The sequence below is a fragment of the Oncorhynchus kisutch genome, linkage group LG2 (assembly GCF_002021735.2).
Source record: "Oncorhynchus kisutch isolate 150728-3 linkage group LG2, Okis_V2, whole genome shotgun sequence".
NCBI classification, from domain to species: domain Eukaryota; kingdom Metazoa; phylum Chordata; class Actinopteri; order Salmoniformes; family Salmonidae; genus Oncorhynchus; species Oncorhynchus kisutch.
The window spans coordinates 44,651,012-44,672,268 of record NC_034175.2 but is presented as its reverse complement, the minus strand read 5'-3'; the positions used below and the strand labels follow the sequence as shown (position 1 = coordinate 44,672,268).

General features: G+C 41.7%; 2 protein-coding genes across 12 annotated transcripts in view; one reads left to right on the top strand and one right to left on the bottom strand.

Annotated features, from left to right (window-relative positions):
* Positions 1–33: 33 nt before the first annotated feature.
* Positions 34–5,788, bottom strand: cmklr2 (chemerin chemokine-like receptor 2). Of its 3 annotated transcripts, XM_020499071.2 has the most exons (3): positions 5,553–5,788; positions 4,842–4,960; positions 34–4,601 (listed from the first exon to the last, which is right to left on the bottom strand). In XM_020499071.2, exon 3 carries the CDS (start codon positions 4,580–4,582, stop codon positions 3,500–3,502), a length of 1,083 nt encoding a protein of 360 aa, XP_020354660.1. In that variant the 5' UTR covers positions 4,583–4,601; positions 4,842–4,960; positions 5,553–5,788; the 3' UTR covers positions 34–3,499. The 3 variants fall into 3 exon arrangements, with proteins under 3 accessions (XP_020354660.1, XP_020354650.1, XP_031651362.1); XM_020499061.2 differs by having other exon boundaries at positions 34–4,960; XM_031795502.1 differs by lacking the exon at positions 5,553–5,788 and having other exon boundaries at positions 4,842–5,538.
* A 3,249-nt stretch (positions 5,789–9,037) lies between these two features.
* The window catches only part of LOC109866979 (disintegrin and metalloproteinase domain-containing protein 23), a 38,123-nt gene continuing 25,903 nt past the window's right edge, over positions 9,038–21,257 (top strand). For 6 of the 9 annotated variants that reach the window (XR_004203929.1, XM_031795483.1, XM_031795487.1 and 3 more), the window contains exons 1-6: positions 9,060–9,368; positions 10,230–10,456; positions 11,220–11,296; positions 16,376–16,439; positions 18,436–18,518; positions 18,656–18,719. Coding sequence is in view for 8 of the 9 variants with exons in the window: in XM_031795483.1 (XP_031651343.1) it covers positions 9,293–9,368; positions 10,230–10,456; positions 11,220–11,296; positions 16,376–16,439; positions 18,436–18,518; positions 18,656–18,719 (591 nt within the window). In the remaining variant the exon portion in view is untranslated. Of the gene's footprint in view, positions 9,369–10,229; positions 10,457–11,219; positions 11,297–14,415; positions 14,623–16,375; positions 16,440–18,435; positions 18,519–18,655; positions 18,720–21,257 lie in introns of those variants that run through there. The other 3 variants (XM_031795475.1, XM_031795454.1, XM_031795496.1) reach the window with 3 other exon arrangements.

The window sequence follows — 21,257 nt, the reverse complement described above, 5'->3', positions numbered from 1 at the left end:
ACAGATGCAATAAATATTTAAGCACACTACCAATAAAGATAAGGGATTGGATTTATTGTGTATTCCTTTGACTCAAATATATTAGAATTAACAAATAAATTGCATTTCAAATTTCCCTCATAGATTGCAAATTCCCACACAGTGAAAGCAATGTGAATACTATTTGAAAATGTAATGTAAACATAGGTGATTCATTTATAGACTTATTATAATTTGAGAAAGAAATACAGGCCAAATAGAATGTGACTCTTGTGTACACCAGCCATACACTCGAAAAAATGCTGGGTTAAAAACCCGGGTCAGATCAGAAAACTGGAGGCGTGGCTTAGTAGGGGCGTGGATTTTATATAGCTATTTTTGGCCACCCACGAGAGTATATGTTGTAAATGAGAACTTGTTCTCAACTAGCCTACCTGGTTAAATAAAGGTTAAATAAAATTAAAATACAAAAAAAATGTAATTCTGGTTAATCTGTTGTATTGTATATCTTCAGGTTGAGAAGTGACACTTTTGTAGCTTAATAAATTAAGTTGTTCAAGTGCTGATGCATATCCCAATGTTGGGATAGTTAAATACTGTTATTAATTTCATATTCAAAAAATATTAAAGGAATGTCTTTATTATAAGTTTACCAAATATAACATGATGAACAGGTAATGTAACGGTTTTCTTTAGGTGAAGTAGAGGTGGACCAAAATGCAGCATGGTGGTTATTCATGTTCTTTAATTTATAAAGACACTACACATGAGATAACTAACAAAAACAACAAACGTGAGAAAACCTAAAACCATCTGGTGCAAACACAAAGACAGGAACAATCACCCACAAACACACAGTGAAACCCAGGCTACCTAAATATGGTTCCCAATCAGAGACAATGACTAACACCTGCCTCTGATTGAGAACCATATCAGGCCAGACATAGAAATAGGCAAACAAAACATCCAACATAGAATACCCACTCAGATCACACCCTGACCAACCAAAACATAGAAACATACAAAGCAAACTATGGTCAGGGTGTGACAGGTAATGACATTTACTCTCATGAAAGCCATGCCTCTTGAAAATAACCTACGGATTACATTAAAAACACATCTGCTGAGTCAACCCAGCATGGAAGTGAATAGTCCCTGTGTCCAAGAAAGCGAAGGTAACCTGCCTAATTGACTACCCCGTAGCACTCACGTTGGTAGCCATGAAGTGATTTGAAAGGCCGGTCATGGCTCACATCAATCACATCATCCCAGAAATCCTAGACCCACTCCAATTCACATACCGCCCCAACAGATCCACAGATTGTGCAATCTCAATTGCACTCCACACTGCCCTTTCCCACCTACACAAAAGGAACACCTATGTGAGAATGCTGTTCAATGACTACATCTCAGCGTTCAACACCATAGTGCCCACAAAGCTCATCACTAAACTAAGGACTCTGGGACTAAACACCTCCCTCTGCAGATGGATCCTGGATGTCCTGACAGGCCACCCCCAGATGATAAGGGTAGGCAACAACACATCTGCCACTCTGATCCTCAATACTTGGGCCCCTCAGGAGTGTGTGCTTATTCCCCTCCTGTACTCCCTGTTCATCCACGACTGCGTGGTCAAGCATGACTCTAACACCATCATTAAGTTTGCTGACGACACAACAGTAGGCCTGATCACCAACAATGATGAGACAGCCTATAGGGAGGATGTCAGAGACCTGGCAGTGTGATGCCAGGACAACAACCTCTCCCTCAACGTGAGCAAGACAAAGGAGCTGATCGTGGACTACAGGAAAAGGAGGGCAGAACTCGCCCCCATTCACATATATGTGGCTGTAGTGGAGCGAGTCGAGAGTTTCATGTTTCTTGGTGTCCACATCACCAACAAACTATCATGGTCCAAACACACCAAGACAGTCGTGAAGATGGCACGACAACACCTTTCACCCTCAGGAGACTGAAAAGATTAGGCCTGGGTCCCCAGATCCTCAGAACTTTCTACAGCTGCACCATCGAGAGCATCTTGACCGGTTGCACCACCGGCTGGTATGGTAACTGTTCGGCATCCAATCATAAGGTGCTAAAGAGGGAAGTGCGTATGGCCCTATACATGACTGGGGCAAAGCTTCCTGCCATCCTGAGCCTATATACTGGGAGGTGTCAGAGGAAGGCCCAAATAATTGTTAAAGACTCCAGTCACCCAAGTCATAGACTGTTCTCTCTGTTACCGCATGGCAAGCGGTACCGGGCGCCCAGTCTAGGTCCAAAAGGCTCCTTAACAGCTTCTACCTCCAAGCCATAAGACTGCTGAACTATTAATCAAATGGCCACCCGGACTATTTACATTGACCCCCCCCCCTTTGTTTAACACTGCTGCTACTCTCTGTTTATTATCTATGCATAGCCACTATACCTACTTGTACAAATTACCTCAACTAACCTGTACCCCTGCACATTGACTCGGTACCGGTACCCCCTGTATATAGCCTTGTTATTGTATTTTATTGTGTTACTTTTAATTATTTTATTTTATTTAGTAAATATTTTCTCAACTCTATTTCTTGAACTGCACTGTCAGTTAAGGGCTTGTAAGTAAGCCTTTGACGGTAAGGTCTGCAACTGTTGTATTCTGTGCATGTGACTCATAAAATTGGATTTGATTTGAAAAGTGTCAGTGCTCAACCTTAACAGGTGATGACAAGAAAACAGAACAGATTAATCGGAATGACATTTGCCCTCACAGGTGGCCAAAAATAACTATCTAAAAACCACACCCCTACTAAGTTACGCCTCCAGTCTTCTGGTCTGACCCGGTGGATCAGAGCATCAACAACCCAACCTTTCTCTTTTAAAGAAAACAATGGGTTGTTTGTAACCCAACATTGGGATGTTGTTCTGTCCAATATTTACCCACATTGGGATGTTTATAACCCAGCATTTTTTATAGTGTATAATAACAGAGAACACTGTAACAGGAAATTAGCTTAGAAAGGAAAACATACCTTTTCAATGTAATATATTCCTAAGGGAAAGAAAAGGCCTACGGAGATTTGCAAATTCCCAACTTGGATTTGTTTAAAGATCGAAATCTAAATACAAAGTGTTTATGAAAATGGTAGATCTGCTTCTAATAATTCCTGTTCCAGAGGCTGTGGGGATGGTTGGCCCCCTTTCCTGTTTGTTTTTGGGGTAATTAGGATCAGATTATTTTTTCAAATCATTAAAGTTACCTCTTTTTTCCTGTGCAAGTTATACTTTTAGTGCAAGACTTTACTCAGGTTTTCCACTGAGGGCAATTTACAGTCAACAGAAGTTGGCACTTTGAGTAATTGCTGCTTGGAAATAGCCAACTGAAACAACAAGCAGAAATGTTACACTGAAGTAGAATATAAAATAAGTCACATCTGGTAAAATAATGGTCAGGCTGGCTCTCAAAGGTAAAATAGCAGCTCTTGTTGATTTCTGTTTACAGGTAACTGTGAGTTTAGGATGTACTGCATTATAATCATACAGTTGATGATTCTGTGGGCTCCTCTGGTGGAGGGATGTCTGAAGGACCGACATCTGCCACAGTCACCGACTCAGTTGCAGAGATGGACTGGCTGAGCTCCCGCAGATAACTCTTTGTGATGTCCAGACACGAGCGCTTCAGGAGCTGGCGAACCTTCTTGCCCACCAACATGTAGAGGAGAGGGTTGACACAGCTGTTGAAAAAGGCTAAGCTAGTAGCAAGAGGAAAACCTGTCTTCAGAACAGTATGTAGAAACATTGAAGAGTGCATGGAAAGCTCCATTAAACTAAACGTATGGAACGGTGCCCAGCAAAAAAAGAAGGCCAGAATGACAGCGGAAACTGTTTTAGAGAAGCTGGACAGGCGCACAGAATCTTCAGACTGGTGGACTTTGATTGCCAGGAGAATGCCAGTCACGCAGATGGCACTGAAGGGCAGTAAGAAGCCCACTGCTGTACGAACTGCCACCAGTGTGATATGTCTAACAGCAGCTGTATGTTCATCCTGGACATTGAAGTTGTTGAAGCACACCACCCTGCCATATATGTGCATAGTGTCACGGAATATCAGAGTAGGGTGGCTCAGTAGAGCAGACACCCCCCACACACAGCCACACACGATCCAGGCTCGCCGTATAGTGCGACACCTCTGAGACCAGCTAAGGTGGACCAATGAGACATACCTGTCTAGACTGAGAATCATGAGGAAGAGCACACTGGCGTACATGTTCATCACAGACACAAACGAGTTGAGTTTACACATGACCAGCCCAAAGGACCAGTGGAAGTCTCTAAGAACGTAGTCGATGGAGAAGGGCAAAAAGAGCACAAACACAAAATCTGCGATAGCCATGTTCAGCAACCATATACTGTTCACTGTCCGTTTGCTTTTAAATGCCGTGACCCATATGACTATTCCATTTCCAGTGACACCGAGCACGAAGGAAATACTATATATGATAACTGATAGGATGTGCATAGCCTCCTTCTGAGAGTATCCACCTTTTTCTTTTTCCAAGTCTCCATACTCCAGATAATCATAGGTGTAATTGTCATAGTCTTCCGAGGATTCTTCCATTACTGCAGCGCTACTACCTCTGTAAGAAAGAAAAAGAAATAAGATGCACTCCTTCAACATGTGTTATTTGTTTTGTCCGTTAAAATGTAAGTTACATTAAATTGCTCTTGTACTTCTGTCGTCGCCCTGTAATTACTCACGTTGATAACATGTTAACACAATGTTTTTAATTATCGAGGTACAATACAACATGCAGATGTGCAAAAGAGATATTGTTGTCATTAGTAGCCCATTATGTTTTTACATCGTGGCTTCTCACCTGGTACTGCAAATGTCCCTGCACTTGTTTTTTACCCAAAATGTGCTTTTGTTAGTGTCCTGGTCACAGTTCCTCCAGTTGTTTGAAAAGTGAGATTTAATTACAGCTGGGTCCTTATCCTGGAAGAGTGTCATCATTAGTGAGCCGACATGAAAAAGTGGTGGAGTGCCTACACCCTTCACACACACAAACGCGCGCGCGCGCACACACACACACACACACACACACGGTGTTGAATTGATAAATCATGACTAGATCCTGCTTATCTGTTTCTTCCGGGCCTCAAAGTAAACTTACGTGACCCTTAAACACAATATTTTCTTCAGTACAAACGGACCTCCAACCCACAAAATTGCAGACAACACAGTCTCTTCAGTCTAACTTTGGCCTTAAAGGTCTATGGTCAGATAAACTGAAGGCAACAGTAGTAAAACTCAAAAGCTAAAACACAATGACAACAGAATTTAACTGTAGGCATAATTAAAATATGTTTTGTTTTAAAAGAATTTGCCACATGATACAGTACTTGAGTTATGAAACTACTATTAACATATACGTTCGTGATGTATGTTCTATATACATATACCTATTTAATAAGTAGTGTTAAGGTCAGTCTGAATGATCAGAAAAAACTGCATCTGATATTTTGCGATTGCTATCCATTTTCTTATGTGTTATCCAACACCCATGAAAACCTTCTAGTCGACATACCTCCCAGTCGCTTCTCTATGTCCCGCCAACCGTCTCGGAGTCGAAATCACCCAAACGAAAACTTTCAGAGTTAAAGCAGCATAAAATAGTTAGGCTACCTCTATGGTAACCCTCACTATTTTACAAATGTCTCACTGAGTGATACGTTTTAATGAAATTCCAAACTCCATCCCTATGTTATTACTGGGGTTGGAGTATCGTTTATGTTCGAGTATCCTCGTTAGAGTCTGTGCGTAAACCCGTTACACCTTAATAAATACTGGAGAGTTGGGTCGGTGTCCAAGTGGGCGCGTCCACTGACGCATCACTTGCACTGTATAGGAATGAGGAAAACTTGGGGTCCTGGCATGGGGAGGAAAGGAATGCCTTGTTTAAGAGAATAATCGCTAAATTACTTATATTAAACATACCATTACTTATAGAATAGGTCAGAACAGATTTCACTGGCAATTCAATCTCAGAAGTTCCAAGTATTTAAAAAGAACATCTGAAAAATATACAGAGCAAGTCTAAATCAGTAACACAAAATGTCATGTTTAGAGTAACCCTGGTCTTCAGGAATCCATTATATTGCATTAATCTATTGTTTTTACAATCTCTGCGCATATATGATTATCATCTTGTGCAGATATTAGATTTGATGTCAAGTATAAGTTAGGAAATGTAAATCCTCAGCATACCAAAAAAACCTGCAAATGAAATCCCTCAAAGAAGTAATTCATGTGAAAAACTGCTTACTTTTACCACTCTTTGCCTCTTAAAATAACAAAACAGGCTCTGCCAAGCGACCCTAGCTGACCATCCCACCCATTTAACCCAGAGGGAGGAGCTGTCAGATCCCGCAGGACCGATAGGGGGACAGTGTGTGTGTGTGTGTAAAATACTGAGAGTGTGTCTGTTTGTGTGTGTGTGCGTACGCTTGCGCAACAATCATAGATTTGATCAAGAGGCCTGCCAGTCGTTGCCAGGCACACATGAGTAGGCCTGACAAACAATTCTCCTGGAGGTTACTAAGTACTAAGGAGGGTCTTACTGGAAGGATGGACAGCAATAGCCTACGGCAGAAAAATGCAGAGATGGTGCCCTCTAAAATGCCTACATTTAAGGGTATTTGTAAAAAGAGGGTAGGGCCTACCTTCATACACTAGTTGTAAGAGCAACCCCTCATAGGGATAAAGTAAAGCAATGAATGTGACCGTGTGTAATACCCTATGAAATTACACACGGTTGGATACATTGTTTGAGCTGGACATACTGGGCACTACCTTAAAATCCTGATTGAAGTGCAGCTCTCTGTGGATTTTATTGACTGCTTAAAAGAGTGTGATGGCCATGAAATCTGGAGGTGCCATGTGTTATGCAAAGGATACGCAAAGCTTTAGCAAATATTTAAAACACAGCAACACAGCCTTAGTGAAACAGACATACTCTCCCACTAACTCCGATACTAACTAGGATCTGTCTTGGGCAATTTTGTGTGATCTTTATGTGATATAGATCCTATCTGTATCACACAGAATTGCCCAAGACAGATTATACCGCTGTAAAAAGTGGGATGGCACTTTCTCATCTGAAGTAATTTGTCTGTTTGGTATTATCCAAAATTAAGCTTTGCTCAGTTCAACCTATTTTATTCAATTTGTCTGAAATCAAATAAAGAATTTGAAAGATCAATGTGATTTTTTATATTGAATGAAATGCCTCATCTGCATTCGCATTGCATATGGAGGGTGCAATTTAGCGATGGCAGCCTATCATAAGAGTTGAAGGCGTGGTCTGGGGGGGGGGGGCGTGGCTTTAAGTTAGTTATTTTTGGCCACCCGTGAGAGTGAATGTCTTACTTGCTATATTGTATTTACTTTGCCATCATGGCCTTTTTTTGCCTTTACCTCCCTTCTCACCTCATTTGCTCACATTGTATATAGACTTGTTTATACTGCATTATTGACTGTATGTTTGTTTTTACTCCATGTGTAACTCTGTGTCGTTTTATCTGTCGAACTGCTTTGCTTTATCTTGGCCAGGTCGCAATTGTAAATGAGAACTTGTTCTCAACTTGCCTACCTGGTTAAATAAAGGTAAAATAAAAAAAATAAAAAAATAAATAAAATGTCATTCCAGAAAATTGGTTCTGTTTTTTTCTTCTTGATTATAAATTCTGTTTATATTTGTGTATTGTAATACTAAAGATAATGGAAAGGTTACTATTGATGAGATGGTCACCATTTGGTTACAGTATTGTAACAAGTTAATGTGGAAGTCTTATGTAAAGAAAGTGTTTGGAATCAATATTTCATGTTATGGAACTAACATAATATCTTGATTAACAGGAAATGTATTTAATTACTTGTAACCTAATTTAAGAAATGTGGATGGGTAATTCTGAAGTGTAAAAGTAACTACGGTATAACTGGTTGTATACAGTATATTGTATGTATGCTATTTATTAGGTTTAACCAAAGTAAGTTGACATAGGTTGCAACTTGGAATATAGGTTAGTTAATAATCAAATATAACAGTTGAACAGGCATTGAATCACATATCTAGTTTCAACTAATGTAATTTCAAAAAAATTGAGAACGCCTAACTCATTTACTTGCAACCAGTTAATGTAGTTATTTTTAGGTTGATCCAAAGAGTCATTTATTACAGTGTACCCCATTTAGGTTAGTCTATAGCAGGGTTTCCAAAACTAGGCCCGAAGGACCCCAATGGATGGACATTTTGTTTTTTGCCCGATCACTACACAGCTGATTCAAATAATCAACTAATCATCAAGCTTTGATCATTTGAACCAGCTGTGTAATGTTAGGGCAAAAAAACAAAGCGGGCACCCCTTGGAGTCCCGAGGACTGAGTTTGGGAAATGCTGGTCTATAGACTTCGGTCAAGCAGGTAGCCTATTGGGCCAGTTACCAAAAGTTCGCTGGTTTGAATTGCCGAGCCGACTAGCTGAAAAATTGGTTGATGTGCCCTTGAGCAAGGCATTTAACCCCAATTGCTCCTGTAAGTTGCTCTGGAGACCATCTGCTAAATGGCGAAAATATTAATGTCAACAACACTCCCACTCATTTTGCTGCGTTCTAATAGACTAACATTTTTTAAGGGAAAGCCAAGATGATTAACAAAACAATTAAATCATTCTCATCAAAATAGCTCTCCAACTGTTATGATGCTTACCAATTTGAGTTTAGACAGAGATAAACACTGTGGTGCAGAATACAGTAAAATACTAATCAGCCTTCTAAATACATAGACCACCACATCACAAAACTTCTCACCATTTACTTTGGACCATGTAAAATAGAGTGTGAATCAGAATAGGTATGACCTCATACACTATAGACAGAGTACATAATTGCAGCACGGATGTGATGCAGTTTAAACAGATGACCCGGGCTCTCTATCACCTGCATGTAGGCTACTTTAAGGCTCATGCACGAGCCTGTGCGATGTGCGCGCGGGCAAAGGGTGGACTTGTGTTGAATTGTGGCAGACTCGGCACTTGCGCGGATGCAGAATCAGGAGGAGTCTGCTCGTTGAATTCGAGTGGCTGGCCACCGCCTTCCATTCGCCCCCCCCCCCTTCCCCTCCGCCCGTTGCTGCAGGAGTCCTCTCCCCCACTGACTGGATACATGAAGAATTACCCGTAAACGACATCTTCCCTGCAATAATGGGCCGCCAGCTAATTACTGCGTTGACGTGTTGATATAAAGATATTTCAGATATCAAATATGAATCATGCATTTGATATTTCTGGCAAATTTGCTCGTGAGCATTCTTGCGTCCTGGCTCCATCCATCCATAGCGGCAATTGGTATGTACTGCATATTCTTAGCCCAATCCTGTCCCTTCATAACGGTATCAGTTACATTTAATAACTCGCATGCTTCTTTGTGTCATTATCTGATATTTATGATAGATATGTTGGTTTTTCTCGCTATGCCGTTTCTATTTTGGGACGGATCTGTCTGTGTCCGGAGGACAATTTAATATGCCGAGCCCTTTTAAGTGACGGTGAGAGAGGGGGCAGACGAAAGCACCTCAGCATCTTTTGTTCAGGTTTATGAACATGAAATATAGCTAAGTTAACCCGAGACAAATGTTTAAGATGAACTCGTTTTAGCTGTACAATTGTGTCTAATTATTAGTACCTCAAAGATCAAAACACCTTTATAAACTGCCGTTGCAGTTTACCTTAATGTTGACCTTAACAAGGCACTCCTTTATTATATTAAGCGCTAATTTAATTATGAATTGAACTGTTCTATTTTCATTAGTATAATAATATTCAGCATAACAACATGAAGAAGCCTACCCAGTCTGTCATATTCATTTTATATTGAAAATATAGGTTTTTGTAGTGCAATTTAACACTATTTTGAGTTTATGTACATTTATATTTAATTGTTTATGGGAATCCCCATATAATTATTTTTAGGTAGACCTTGAAAAAGGAATGTCATAGTTTACTGCCATACTCTAATGGTACTAATACACAACATTATACACTTAACTCTCTCAATTGTGTCCTGGAGGAATGGTGAAGTCATAATCACTTCCTGCAGTAGCAGCAATTGTTTACATGATTAGATTATGATTGACAGGCTTCCTTATGTTGGGGCTATGCAGAGTATAGACTGACTGTCATGCTCGTATGGTATCTCCTCTTCTGCAGTTTCTCAAGGAGGAGAGAATGAGGTGGTGGAGAGGGACGCAGTGTCATTATTGTCGGAGCGAGAGGCAACTGCAGCAGCGGCCACAGGCAACACAAGTCACCGTGCGGCTGAGCATGTGATCACCTACCCCTCTCGGCTCATCTACTACCTGAACGAGGACTCAGAGAGCACCTACCATGACCTGGACACCCGGGCTAGGAGCCAGGTCACAGAGGGTCATGACCAGGTACGGCTTCTGGTCAGAACTTGGGATTGTTATCCTATTGGGGAAAGGGGGATACCTAGTCAGTTGTGGAACTGAATGCGTCTTCCACATTTAACCCCTCTGAATCAGAGAGGGCTGCCATAATCAACATCCATGTCTTCAGCACCCGGGGAACAGTGGGTTAACTGCCGTGCTCAGGGGCAGAACAACCTATTTTTACCTTGTCAGCTCAGGGATTTTAACCCAGCAACCTTTCGGTTAGTGGCTCAACGCTCTAACCGCTAGGCTACCTGCCGCCCCTGAACCTATTGGAGTGCAGTGGTGGTTATGCTTGCCAATGGCAGTACACTTGTCCATGTTGGCACACTGGATAAAGTAAACAGATGAATGGGTATAGTTTGATTTAAATGATAGAAGGAATCATCAATGAGAGCATTGTCTCGCTCTATCCTCCCCTCCTCTCCCATGTTATGAGGGTGATGCCCTATTTTACTTGATATGCAGGGGAGTTACTTAACTTGGCTCGGCAGTGAAGTTGGCATGGCATTCCTTACAGTCATTACAGTTACAATTTCTCAATTAAATAACCATAGAAATAAGATTCTAATTATATAACTATTAATAATAATAATGCATTTAATTTTTATAGTGGTATAACTAGTCTTACCATTACCCTTACCAATGGCATCCATTCTCCCAATAAACCTACAATTAGAAAATAAATCAACCTGATAAACACTAAAAACAAGGACCTGTGATGTGCTTAACATTCTCTCTCCCACAGGCGGTCCACCTTGCTCAAGCCAGTTTCCAGTTAGAGGCCTTTGGCTCCAGATTTGTACTGGACCTAACGTTAAACAAGTAAGTGTTTTTGTCTACTTCATACCTTGCTTCTCTTACTCAATACGGTTTGGTTAGCAGGCGGATCTTTTAGCTTTTGAAATAGGCATGGGTATTAGCTAACAGTGATGAATATAGGCATTTGGGTGTTGCCCAGCTCTTGTTATTTCATGGTTTACAGCAGAGAGGTCATTTTATATAAACATAAGGAGTCATTTTCTGAAGAGTTTTCCATTTTGATCCAGATCCAGTGTGTGGAACACATCCAACTACAATTTCTGTTATCAAGGTCATGGTCACAACAGTAGCCACGTTCTGCAGGGCCGCCGTGCTAGACTCATTGATACGGAGAGCACCATGTTGGGCTGGATGGGTCATCTTTAAATCAAAGTGACAGGTCCCCATGATTCCAAGGGAGTTGTAAGTGATTTTCCTCACTAGTAATGAGGTGTACTATCGGTCAGGTTAATGCAGGGCCTCATGAGTCTTTGCTATGGTGATTGAACAGGACCTCTTGACAGAGACTGCCTGTGTGTCTCATCAATGGTAGACCTCATGTTTTGTCCACCATCAGTCTTCTCAGAGCTGTCACATGAAGAACATTAGCTCCTATGACTGTGAACATACATTATGTTGTGGGCTGATTATAATATCCTAGAGCCAAATGAGCACTCATATAAGAGCCTGGCAAATGCATTGTCTTTTCAAGTGAATATAGGTATGGGGAAGCATGGAGACTCTTGGCAGCCATTGACCTTTGAAGATAGTGTGGTTTGGTGACCATGTGTAGGAAGGTAGGGGGTGGGGGAAGTGGTCATGGTGACCAATGCTGTCAGAGGAGGTGGGATGATACACACACATACACACACACACACACACACACACACACACACACACACACACACACACACACACACACACACACACACACACACACACACACACACACACACACACACACACACACACACACACACACACACACACACACACACACACACACACACACACACAATAAACTACAACAGGAAGCATGTCGAGACATGAGGGGTCGGTGCCCTGTCCCTGACCTGATAACTTCTCCTGGCCTCACAACACAAACTAGTTTTCCTGTTACTCTCAGTCCCAACAGTCAGGCTTTGAACAATAGCATTTAATCAAGAGAAAATGTGTTTTTGATCAGACAATAATTACACAATAAGTAACCTTGCGGAAGTGAAGAGAAGCTGTTCTTTGTGACCAGATCCTATGTTGTTTTCATTGATTGTGAGTATTATGTGAGTGTGACTTTTTGGTGCAGGTCTTTTTAGTCTGTGTCTATGGGTAGGATGAATTATGCTCACTGTTGTAGCTGTGAGAATGCTGATCTAAATATAGATAGGTCTGCAACCTGCCAATGGGTGCAACTTGTACTGCTCGCTGTTCATCTTACTTCTGCACCTGGAGAACATATTTTCAGCATAATAGAGTTGACTATTCTTAAAGGGATACTTCAGGATTTTTCTACTTCCCCAGAGTCAGATGAACTTGTGGATAACATTTTATGTATCTCTGTCCAGTATGAAGGAAGTTAAAGGTAGTTTTGCGAGCCAATGCTAACTACCATTAGCGCAATGACTGGAAGTCTATGGGTATCTGCTAGCCACTAGCGCAATGACTGGAAGTCTATGGGTATCTGGTAGCCGTTAGCACAATAACTGGAAGTCTAAGATACCCTTAGACTAGCACTAACACTATTTAGCAATTGCGCTAGCGCTAGTTAGCAACTTCCTTCAAACTGCACGCAGAGTAGCCTAGTGGTTAGAGCGTTGGACTAGTAACCGGAAGGTTGCAAGTTCAAGCCGCCGAGCTGACAAGGTACAAATCTGTCGTTCTTCCCCTGAACAGGCAGTTAACCCACTGTTCCTAGGCCGTCATTGTAAATAAGAATTTGTTCTTAACTGACTTGCCTGGTTAAATAAAGGTAAATATATATATATATATATAAATGGTATTGATAAGATCATCTGACTCTGAGGCAGTAGATAAAGGATCTTAGTGCCCAAATCCCAAGGTATCCCTTTAACAGTGGACTGTGTTTTATTGTCATTTCAATGTCAAAACCTATATAGTTTTCATGGAAAACCTATATGCAGATGGTTTAATGTAGGTTTAGATTGGGTATCTACTGGTCTCATAATATCTCTGTGTTTTAATTAGCATTGATCTGGGGCTGATTCAGTCATGCAGTGGTCTGGGCTGCAGTACAGTATGTCTTGTCCTCCCTTTCCCTGAGCATCACTATTCAATTAGGAGCAGACTGATTATTTCCATGTGCCAGGGCGAAAGCAATGACAGCATCATGTGTCAATGGGGGATTTGGGCTGGAGCTGGTCTTTCGCCAGGCCCCAGAACCTCCTGCAGTTTCTGGTCTTCCCCTCTCCTCTACCACTGCATTGTGTAACTCAGTCTCCTGTGGACTCAAATACCTCAGGGTAGGACTCCTTGGCCCCAAACACATAAACACTCTCATACACACTGGCTGCACATTACACATTGCGACATGTACTTCTCCGGCCTCCCTTCTCTACACACACACATACACACACTTCGGTACACTCACGTTCCACTGCTCCAGCCCTCCACACTCTGCAATGCCGCACTCTCCCCTCTCTCCCCTCCACGCACTTTCTCTCTCTCTCTCTCTCTTCCCCACTCACTCACTCACACACACACACACACACACACACTCCGTCTCTGTCTCACACATACATGCATGCACGCACACATACACACATTTTCTCTCACGTACACAGACATTCACACACACACTCACAGTGCTGTGGCACACTCTCCTCTCCCTGCCTCATACGTCAAGCTAAAAATAGCCCCTCACTCAGGAATCTCTCACAGACACTGCACTGGTGCTTTGACTCTCTCTCTCTCTCTCTCTCTCTCTCTCTCTCTCTCTCTCTCTCTCTCTCTCTCTCTCTCTCTCTCTCTCTCTCACTCTCTCTTTCTCTTTCTTTCTCTCTCTCTCTCTCTCTCTACACCCAACTGTGCACAGCACTTCCAGCCCACTCGCTGAGCAACGCTCCAAAATGTCACACACGTACAGCACATTTCCAAAGACACTTCTTTTGTATTTTTTTTCTACTTTTCTGCAGCAAAAGGTGCTGTATGTCCAGGGGTGGGAGGGTGTTTTGAATGAGATCTACAAGGTTGCCCCGAAAAGCGCCATTGTGGCAGAAATGTCAGTCTCTTGAAGTCAGTCGTCAGCTAACAGATTGAGTGTGTGTAACGGTGTGGTGTGACATGGCTCGCTGAGTCAGACGGTGGGAACAGCCTGGAGGACAGTGGTGCTCAAGGTGAAGCAAAAGCCTCACACAATCATTTATCATGTCTTGCTTCATTGACACCATTTTGAAAAGGGATATGATATTCTTAGTTACTTGTGTCAATGCCATACCTGTCATGGCTGTTTTTCTATGTTCTTTACCTTTCATGGTTGCTTTTCTATGTTCTTTGTCTGTCATGGTTGCTTTTCTATGTTCTTTGCCTGTCATGGCTGTTTTTCTACGTTCTTTGTCTGTCATGGCTGTTTTCTATGTTATTTGCCTGTCATGGATGTTCTTTCTATGTTCTTTGCCTGTCATGGCTGTTTTTCTATTTTATTTGCCTGTCATGGATGTTCTTTCTATGTTCTTTGCCTGTCATGGCTGTTTTTCTACGTTCTTTGTCTGTCATGGCTGTTTTTCTACGTTCTTTGTCTGTCATGGCTGTTTTTCTTTGTTATTTTCCTGTCATGGATGTTCTTTCTGTGTTCTTTGCCTGTCATGGATGTTCTTTCTATGTTCTTTCTATGTTCTTTGCCTGTCATGGCTGTTTTTCTATGTTCTTTGCCTGTCATGGCTGCTTTTCTATGTTATTTGCCTGTCATGGCTGCTTTTCTATGTTCTTTGCCTGTCATGGCTGCTTTTCTATGTTCTTTGCCTGTCATGGCTGCTTTTCTATGTTCTTTGCCTGTCATGGCTGCTTTTCTATGTTCTTTGCCTGTCATGGCTATTTTTCTTTGTTATTTGTATGTCATGGCTGCTTTTCTATGTTCTTTGCCTGTCATGGCTGCTTTTCTATGTTCTTTGCCTGTCATGGCTGCTTTTCTATGTTATTTGCCTGTCATGGCTGCTTTTCTATGTTCTTTGCCTGTCATGGCTGCTTTTCTATGTTCTTTGCCTGTCATGGCTGCTTTTCTATGTTCTTTGCCTGTCATGGCTATTTTTCTTTGTTATTTGTATGTCATGGCTGCTTTTCTATGTTCTTTGCCTGTCATGGCTGCTTTTCTATGTTCTTTGCCTGTCATGGCTATTTTTCTATGTTATTTGCCTGTCATGGATGTTCTTTCTATGTTCTTTGCCTGTTATGGATGTTCTTTCTAATCAATGTACTTACTCATGTTAGAAAAAGTATTTGTTTTTGAAATAATGCTACAATTTTGAATTCTGAGTTGTTTTAGATGTTCTCTTGCTCTAGATGTTGTTCAAAGGTTAGAATTGACATTGGTTTGAACTACAAAAGAGCATTTCTCCTGGTTTGTTCACTAAATGCCAACTTTGTGATGGATTCTGTATCCCTTTTTGGAAGCAGTCTGTCACAACTGTGTGTTGACTGTCTTTCATAATCTTTCAGAGTATGCAGCTTGGTGTATTTATGCTGTATTATACTGTATGTATCTTATACATATTCTTGTACTGTCTCAACCACCTGGCAGCCTAACAAAAATAATGTTTCCCTCCCTCCCTCTCCTCATTCGAACTGAAGCATCTTACCTACTCTTTTTATAGCTGCACAGTATTCAGCGTTTAAGCTACCTTTTTAACTGTGAGATGGTGTGGGTGTATTTTTAAGTTCATGTGGGTGTACTTGACGTTGGGTTTTTGAAGAGGATTACCTAAGGTTTGTGGTGATTGTTGAATGTAGCTGTTTAACAGGATGCACTCCTCTAAACCGCCATGTAAGTCACAGTACCAGGGCCAGACCACAGCCAGACGGTTAGGGCAGCAGGTCATCACAACAGACACACAACATGTCACTAACCCACGCCCTTCTCCTTTTACTTCCTAGTGACTTGTTGTCGTCGGATTATGTGGAGATCCACTATGAGGAGGGTAAACCTGTTCTATCAAAGGTAACATCTCCAGCCAGAACACCCACTCTGTTTGGGTACCTGTTTTTCGTTTTCTCTTTTTTCAGAGGAGCCTAATTGGTTCCCTGTGGAAGGTACAGGGCCTGCAGCTGTTACAGGGTGTATTGTTTTGTTTAACTGTGGCTAGTTAGGGGCAATCAAAGAACAAGTGGAGAGTTAAAGCAAAATGCAGCAAAATGCTTAAAGACATCCAAACTATTCACCCTACTATGTTGACAGGACCACAGGGGTTCACAGACATGAAAATAAATCAAATGGCCTTGTATGGTACAGAGGTACTTTGACACTTCTACTTTGATGTTATTTATCCACTTGGTCTTGATGTATCCTAACATTGCTGTTATTGATTACCATTAGCTAACCTCGTCAAGTCAATGGTGCTCCATCATCAGTATAACTACACTTTATCTTATCCACCCTGATGCTGTTTGCACCTGTTTTAGTGATGTAAGAGAAAGACAGAGGGAAGGAGGGAGGGATAGACTGCTAGCAAGAGAGAGGTAAAAGAGGCTAGAGATGTGATAGTTGGCTGCTGTGTGCCCGTGTTAGTTACTGTACCGCTGCTGCTGGTGTTGCTGAATCAGGTTAAGGCAGAGGGGCTGGGCACAGTGGAGCTAGCTGACTCAGCACAGCTCCACTCCGCTCCCCTGCAGCCTCCTGTCTCTCCTGCCTGCCTGCCTGGCTGCCTGGAACCCAGGTCACGTGACAGGGGAGCTAGAGACGCTGGTGCTCTGCAGTAGCTATGCAGTGTGGGATGGTAGGAGTGAAAGAGAGAGTGTCCTCTGCTCACCCTGGGTCTAGTTGATAACTGAGTCACAGATGAGGGAGAGGGAAAGTGATGTGGACCATTGAGGTCTGAAGAAGAACAGCCATTAGTTTGAGGCCCACCACCACAACCCACACTGCAGAAAGATATTATTTATAAATGTGAGCTGAATGCGTAAACCAGGCTGCAGATGACATATTGCACACCTTTATAGTCTCTCCAACTGAATAAACAGTCAAATGTCGACAAAGTTGCAATAATCCAGCAAATACACCCTGGGCTGAGTAGAAAGTAGGCTACTCCATCTGAGTTGCGTTGCATTGCTATATATTGACTCATATGGTACAGCTGTGAATGTGATAAGTACGCTGTGTATGTATTTGTTTTCTGAATATTTTGTAGGAAGCTCCACTCCAAACCCATGGAGTAATGTTGGTATGTTCACTCAGTGGCCAGTTTATTAGCTACACCACCCCGTTCACTTGCTATATAAAGTGGGCAGACAGGCATAAAGGCATTCAGTTACTGTTCGATTGAATGTTAGAATGGGCAAAACAAGTGACCTAAGCGACTGAGCATGGCGATGATTGTCGGTAGCAGGCACGCCAGTTCCAGTATGTCAGAAACGGCCGGCCTCCTTGGCTTTTCATGGATGACAGTGAAAATAACGGCAAATAACGGCGCAGTACAACAGTGGTGTGCAGAACGGCATCTCAGAACGCACAACTCGTTGGTCCTTGTCACAGATGGGCTATTGCAGCAGACGACCACACCGGGTTCCACTCCTATCAGCTAAAAACAAGAAGAAGCAGCTCCAGTGGGCACATGATCACCAACACTGGACAACTGAGGAGTGGTTCCCGTTGCTTCATGCTGATGGCAGAGTCAGGAATTGGCATAAGCAGCATAAGTTCATGGCCCCGTCCTTCCTAGTGTCAACAGTACAGGCTGGTGGCAGTGGGGTAATGGTGTAGGGAATGTTTTCCTGGCACACGTTAGGTCCCTTGATACCAATTGAGCAATGTTTCCATGCCCCAAACAATTCAGGCTGTTCTGGAGGTTTTTCTGGAGGCAACCCGGTGCTAGATGTGTGTACCTAATAAACTGGCCACTGAGTGTACAGTATATGTCTCAGATTTGCCCTCTGCTCTTCAGTAGGTATATGTGATGTTGTATAAGTATTGTATAAATGTTGTTTCTGTGTATCCTCAGGGTGGTGAGCACTGTTACTACCATGGCCAGGTGAGGGGGGAAGATGACTCTAATGTGGCCTTGTCTACCTGCAATGGGCTGCAGTAAGTGAACACCAGCAGTTTTACATAAAAGTCTGTGCACGGAATACTTGTAGATATCGGTGCTTTCTACAGCTGCTATTGACTTAGTATTGACTGTCTTCTCTCTTCATTTTTCCTCTCGCTCCTTTACCTGACAGCGGAATGTTTGATGATGGACTCTATGTGTATCTAATTGAGCCTTTGCAACAGACTCACTCAATTGTAAGTTCTTCCTCATATTTAGGCTTTTCAAAATCTTTGCTACACAAGTACTATTTGTTCTACCTCTACTTGTGCTACTGCTAGGATCTCTTCTGCCACTTTTACTGTTACTAAAGCCTCCTTTTTCCTGTAAAGCACATTAGGTTATCTCGTAAAAATTGTATGTTTGCCATTGACATGGGTGTTCTTGTTTTTGAAGGAAGTCCATGGTTTACAATAGTGAAGGACATAATGATAACAAAGTGCTGCACGTGTGGAAATGGTTATACCTCACTAATCTGTATTGAGCTTTTCCAAAAGTTATATAAGCATAGAATGTACAGTGCCTTCAGGAAGTATTCATACCCCTTGACTTATTCCACATTTTGTTGTGTTTCAGCCTGAATTCAAAATGGATTCAATAAAAAACAAGTATCACCCATCTACACACAATAGCCCATTATGACAAAGTGGAAACATGTTTTTAGAAATTCTTGCAAAAAAAACAAACAATGAAATACAGAAATATCTCATTTACACAAGTATTCACACCCCTGAGTCAAGACATGTTAGAATCCCCGTTGGCGGTGATTACAGCTGTGAGTCTTTCTGGGTAAGTCTAGAAGTTCTTTGCACACATGGATTGTACATTTGCCCATTATTCTTTTCAAAATACTTAAAGTTCTCACAAGTTGGTTGTTGACAATTGTTTTATCGTTTAAAAATATATTTTTAAATGTTTTAAATATTTTTTTTAAATTATTATCCCATCCACCATCCCCTCTCTTCGGTGCTTACAGGTTTGCATGCATATACATACATTTTACACATACATTTGACATATACATTTGACATATATTTGACATATACGGTACTTTTATATACAGCAATCACATAACAAATAATACGTTACCGACATAAGCTCTTTAATCCCTCCCCTCAGCCACTCTCAGCCCATCCCACCTATCACCATAGACCTCAGCTCTTTAATCACTCCCCTCAGCCACTCTCAGCCCATCCCACCTATCACCATAGACCTCAGCTCTTTAATCACTCCCCTCAGCCACTCTCAGCCCATCCCACCTATCACCATAGACCTCAGCTCTTTAATCACTCCCCTCAGCCACTCTCAGCCCATCCCACCTATCACCATAGACCTCAGCTCTTTAATCACTCCCCTCAGCCACTCTCAGCCCATCCCACCTATCACCATAGACCTCAGCTCTTTAATCCCTCCCCTCAGCCACTCTCAGCCCATCCCACCTATCACCATAGACCACCCTCGTTTGGTTTCCATGTGCCATATATTTTTCAATTGTGCTGCGATATTGTTGACCATACATGTTGAACCTTTCTAATTTCATAGTATCCACAGATTGTGAGCTAAAGATGAAAACCTTTCCAACAAGTATTATTATATTATTTATTGACTGACTATGGCTTTCCAAATCGCCCAACACTGCTATTTGTAAGGTTCATTTTAAGTGAATGTTGTGATTTTTTAAGTGAATGTTGTGAGCAGATACAAGCTACATAGGGGCAATACCAGAATACATTATCTAGTGATTATGTCTCTTCGCAGCAAAATCTACAGAGCTGAGATTTTTGTATGCCTGATATTGTTGACCATTGCTAGACAGCCAGTTTCATGTCTTGACATAGATTTTCAAGTCGATTTAAGTAAAAACTGTAACTAGGCCTCAAAGGAACATTCAATGTTGTCTTGGTAGGCAACTCCAGTGTATATTTGGCCTTGTGTTTTAAGTAAATGCCCAGCTAAAATGTGAATTTGTCTCCCAGTGTCTGTTGGATAGCAGACTGAACCAGGTTTTCCTCTAGGATTTTGCCTCTGCTTAGCTCTATTCTGTTTCTTTTTATCATACCCATAACATGATTCAGCCACCACCATCCTTGAAAATATGAAGTGGTACTCAGTGATTGTTGTGTTGGATTTACCCCAAACATAACGCTTTGTATTTCGGACATCAAGTTCCTTTCTTTGCCACATTTGTTGCAGTATTACTTTAGTGCCTTGTTCCAAACAGGATGCATGTTTTTTAATATATATTTTTCTGTACAGGCTTCCTTCTTTTCACTGTGTCATTTAGGTTAGTAATTGTGGGGTAACTACAACGTTGTTGATCCATCCTCAGTTTTCTCCTATCACAGGCATTACATTTTGTAACTGTTTTAAAGCTACCACTGGCCTGAAATCTCTGATCAGTTTCCTTCCTCTCCGGCAACTGAGTTAGGAAGGACACCTTTATCTTTGTAGTGAATGGGTGTATTGATACACCATCTGAAGTGTAATGAATAACTTCACCATGCTCAAAGAAATATTCCATGTCTGCTTTTTTCAAGGAATTGGAAAACCTCCGTGGTCTTAGTGATTGAATCTGTGTATGAAATTCACTGCTCGTCTGAGGGACCTTACAGATAACTGTATGTGTGGGGAACAGAGATGAGGTAGTCATTAAAAAAACATGTTAAACACTATTATTGCACACATAGTGAGTCCATACAATTTATTATGTGACTTGTTAAGCACATGTGTACTCC

Bases quoted from the DNA above. Each gene is read 5' to 3' on its own strand.
- cmklr2 (XM_031795502.1), bottom strand. From the start codon at position 4,978: ATGATGACACTCTTCCAGGATAAGGACCCAGCTGTAATTAAATCTCAC. The intron at 4,602-4,841 runs GTGAGAAGCCAC...TCTTTCTTACAG, and splicing joins AGGGACATTTGCAGTACCAG to AGGTAGTAGCGCTGCAGTAA.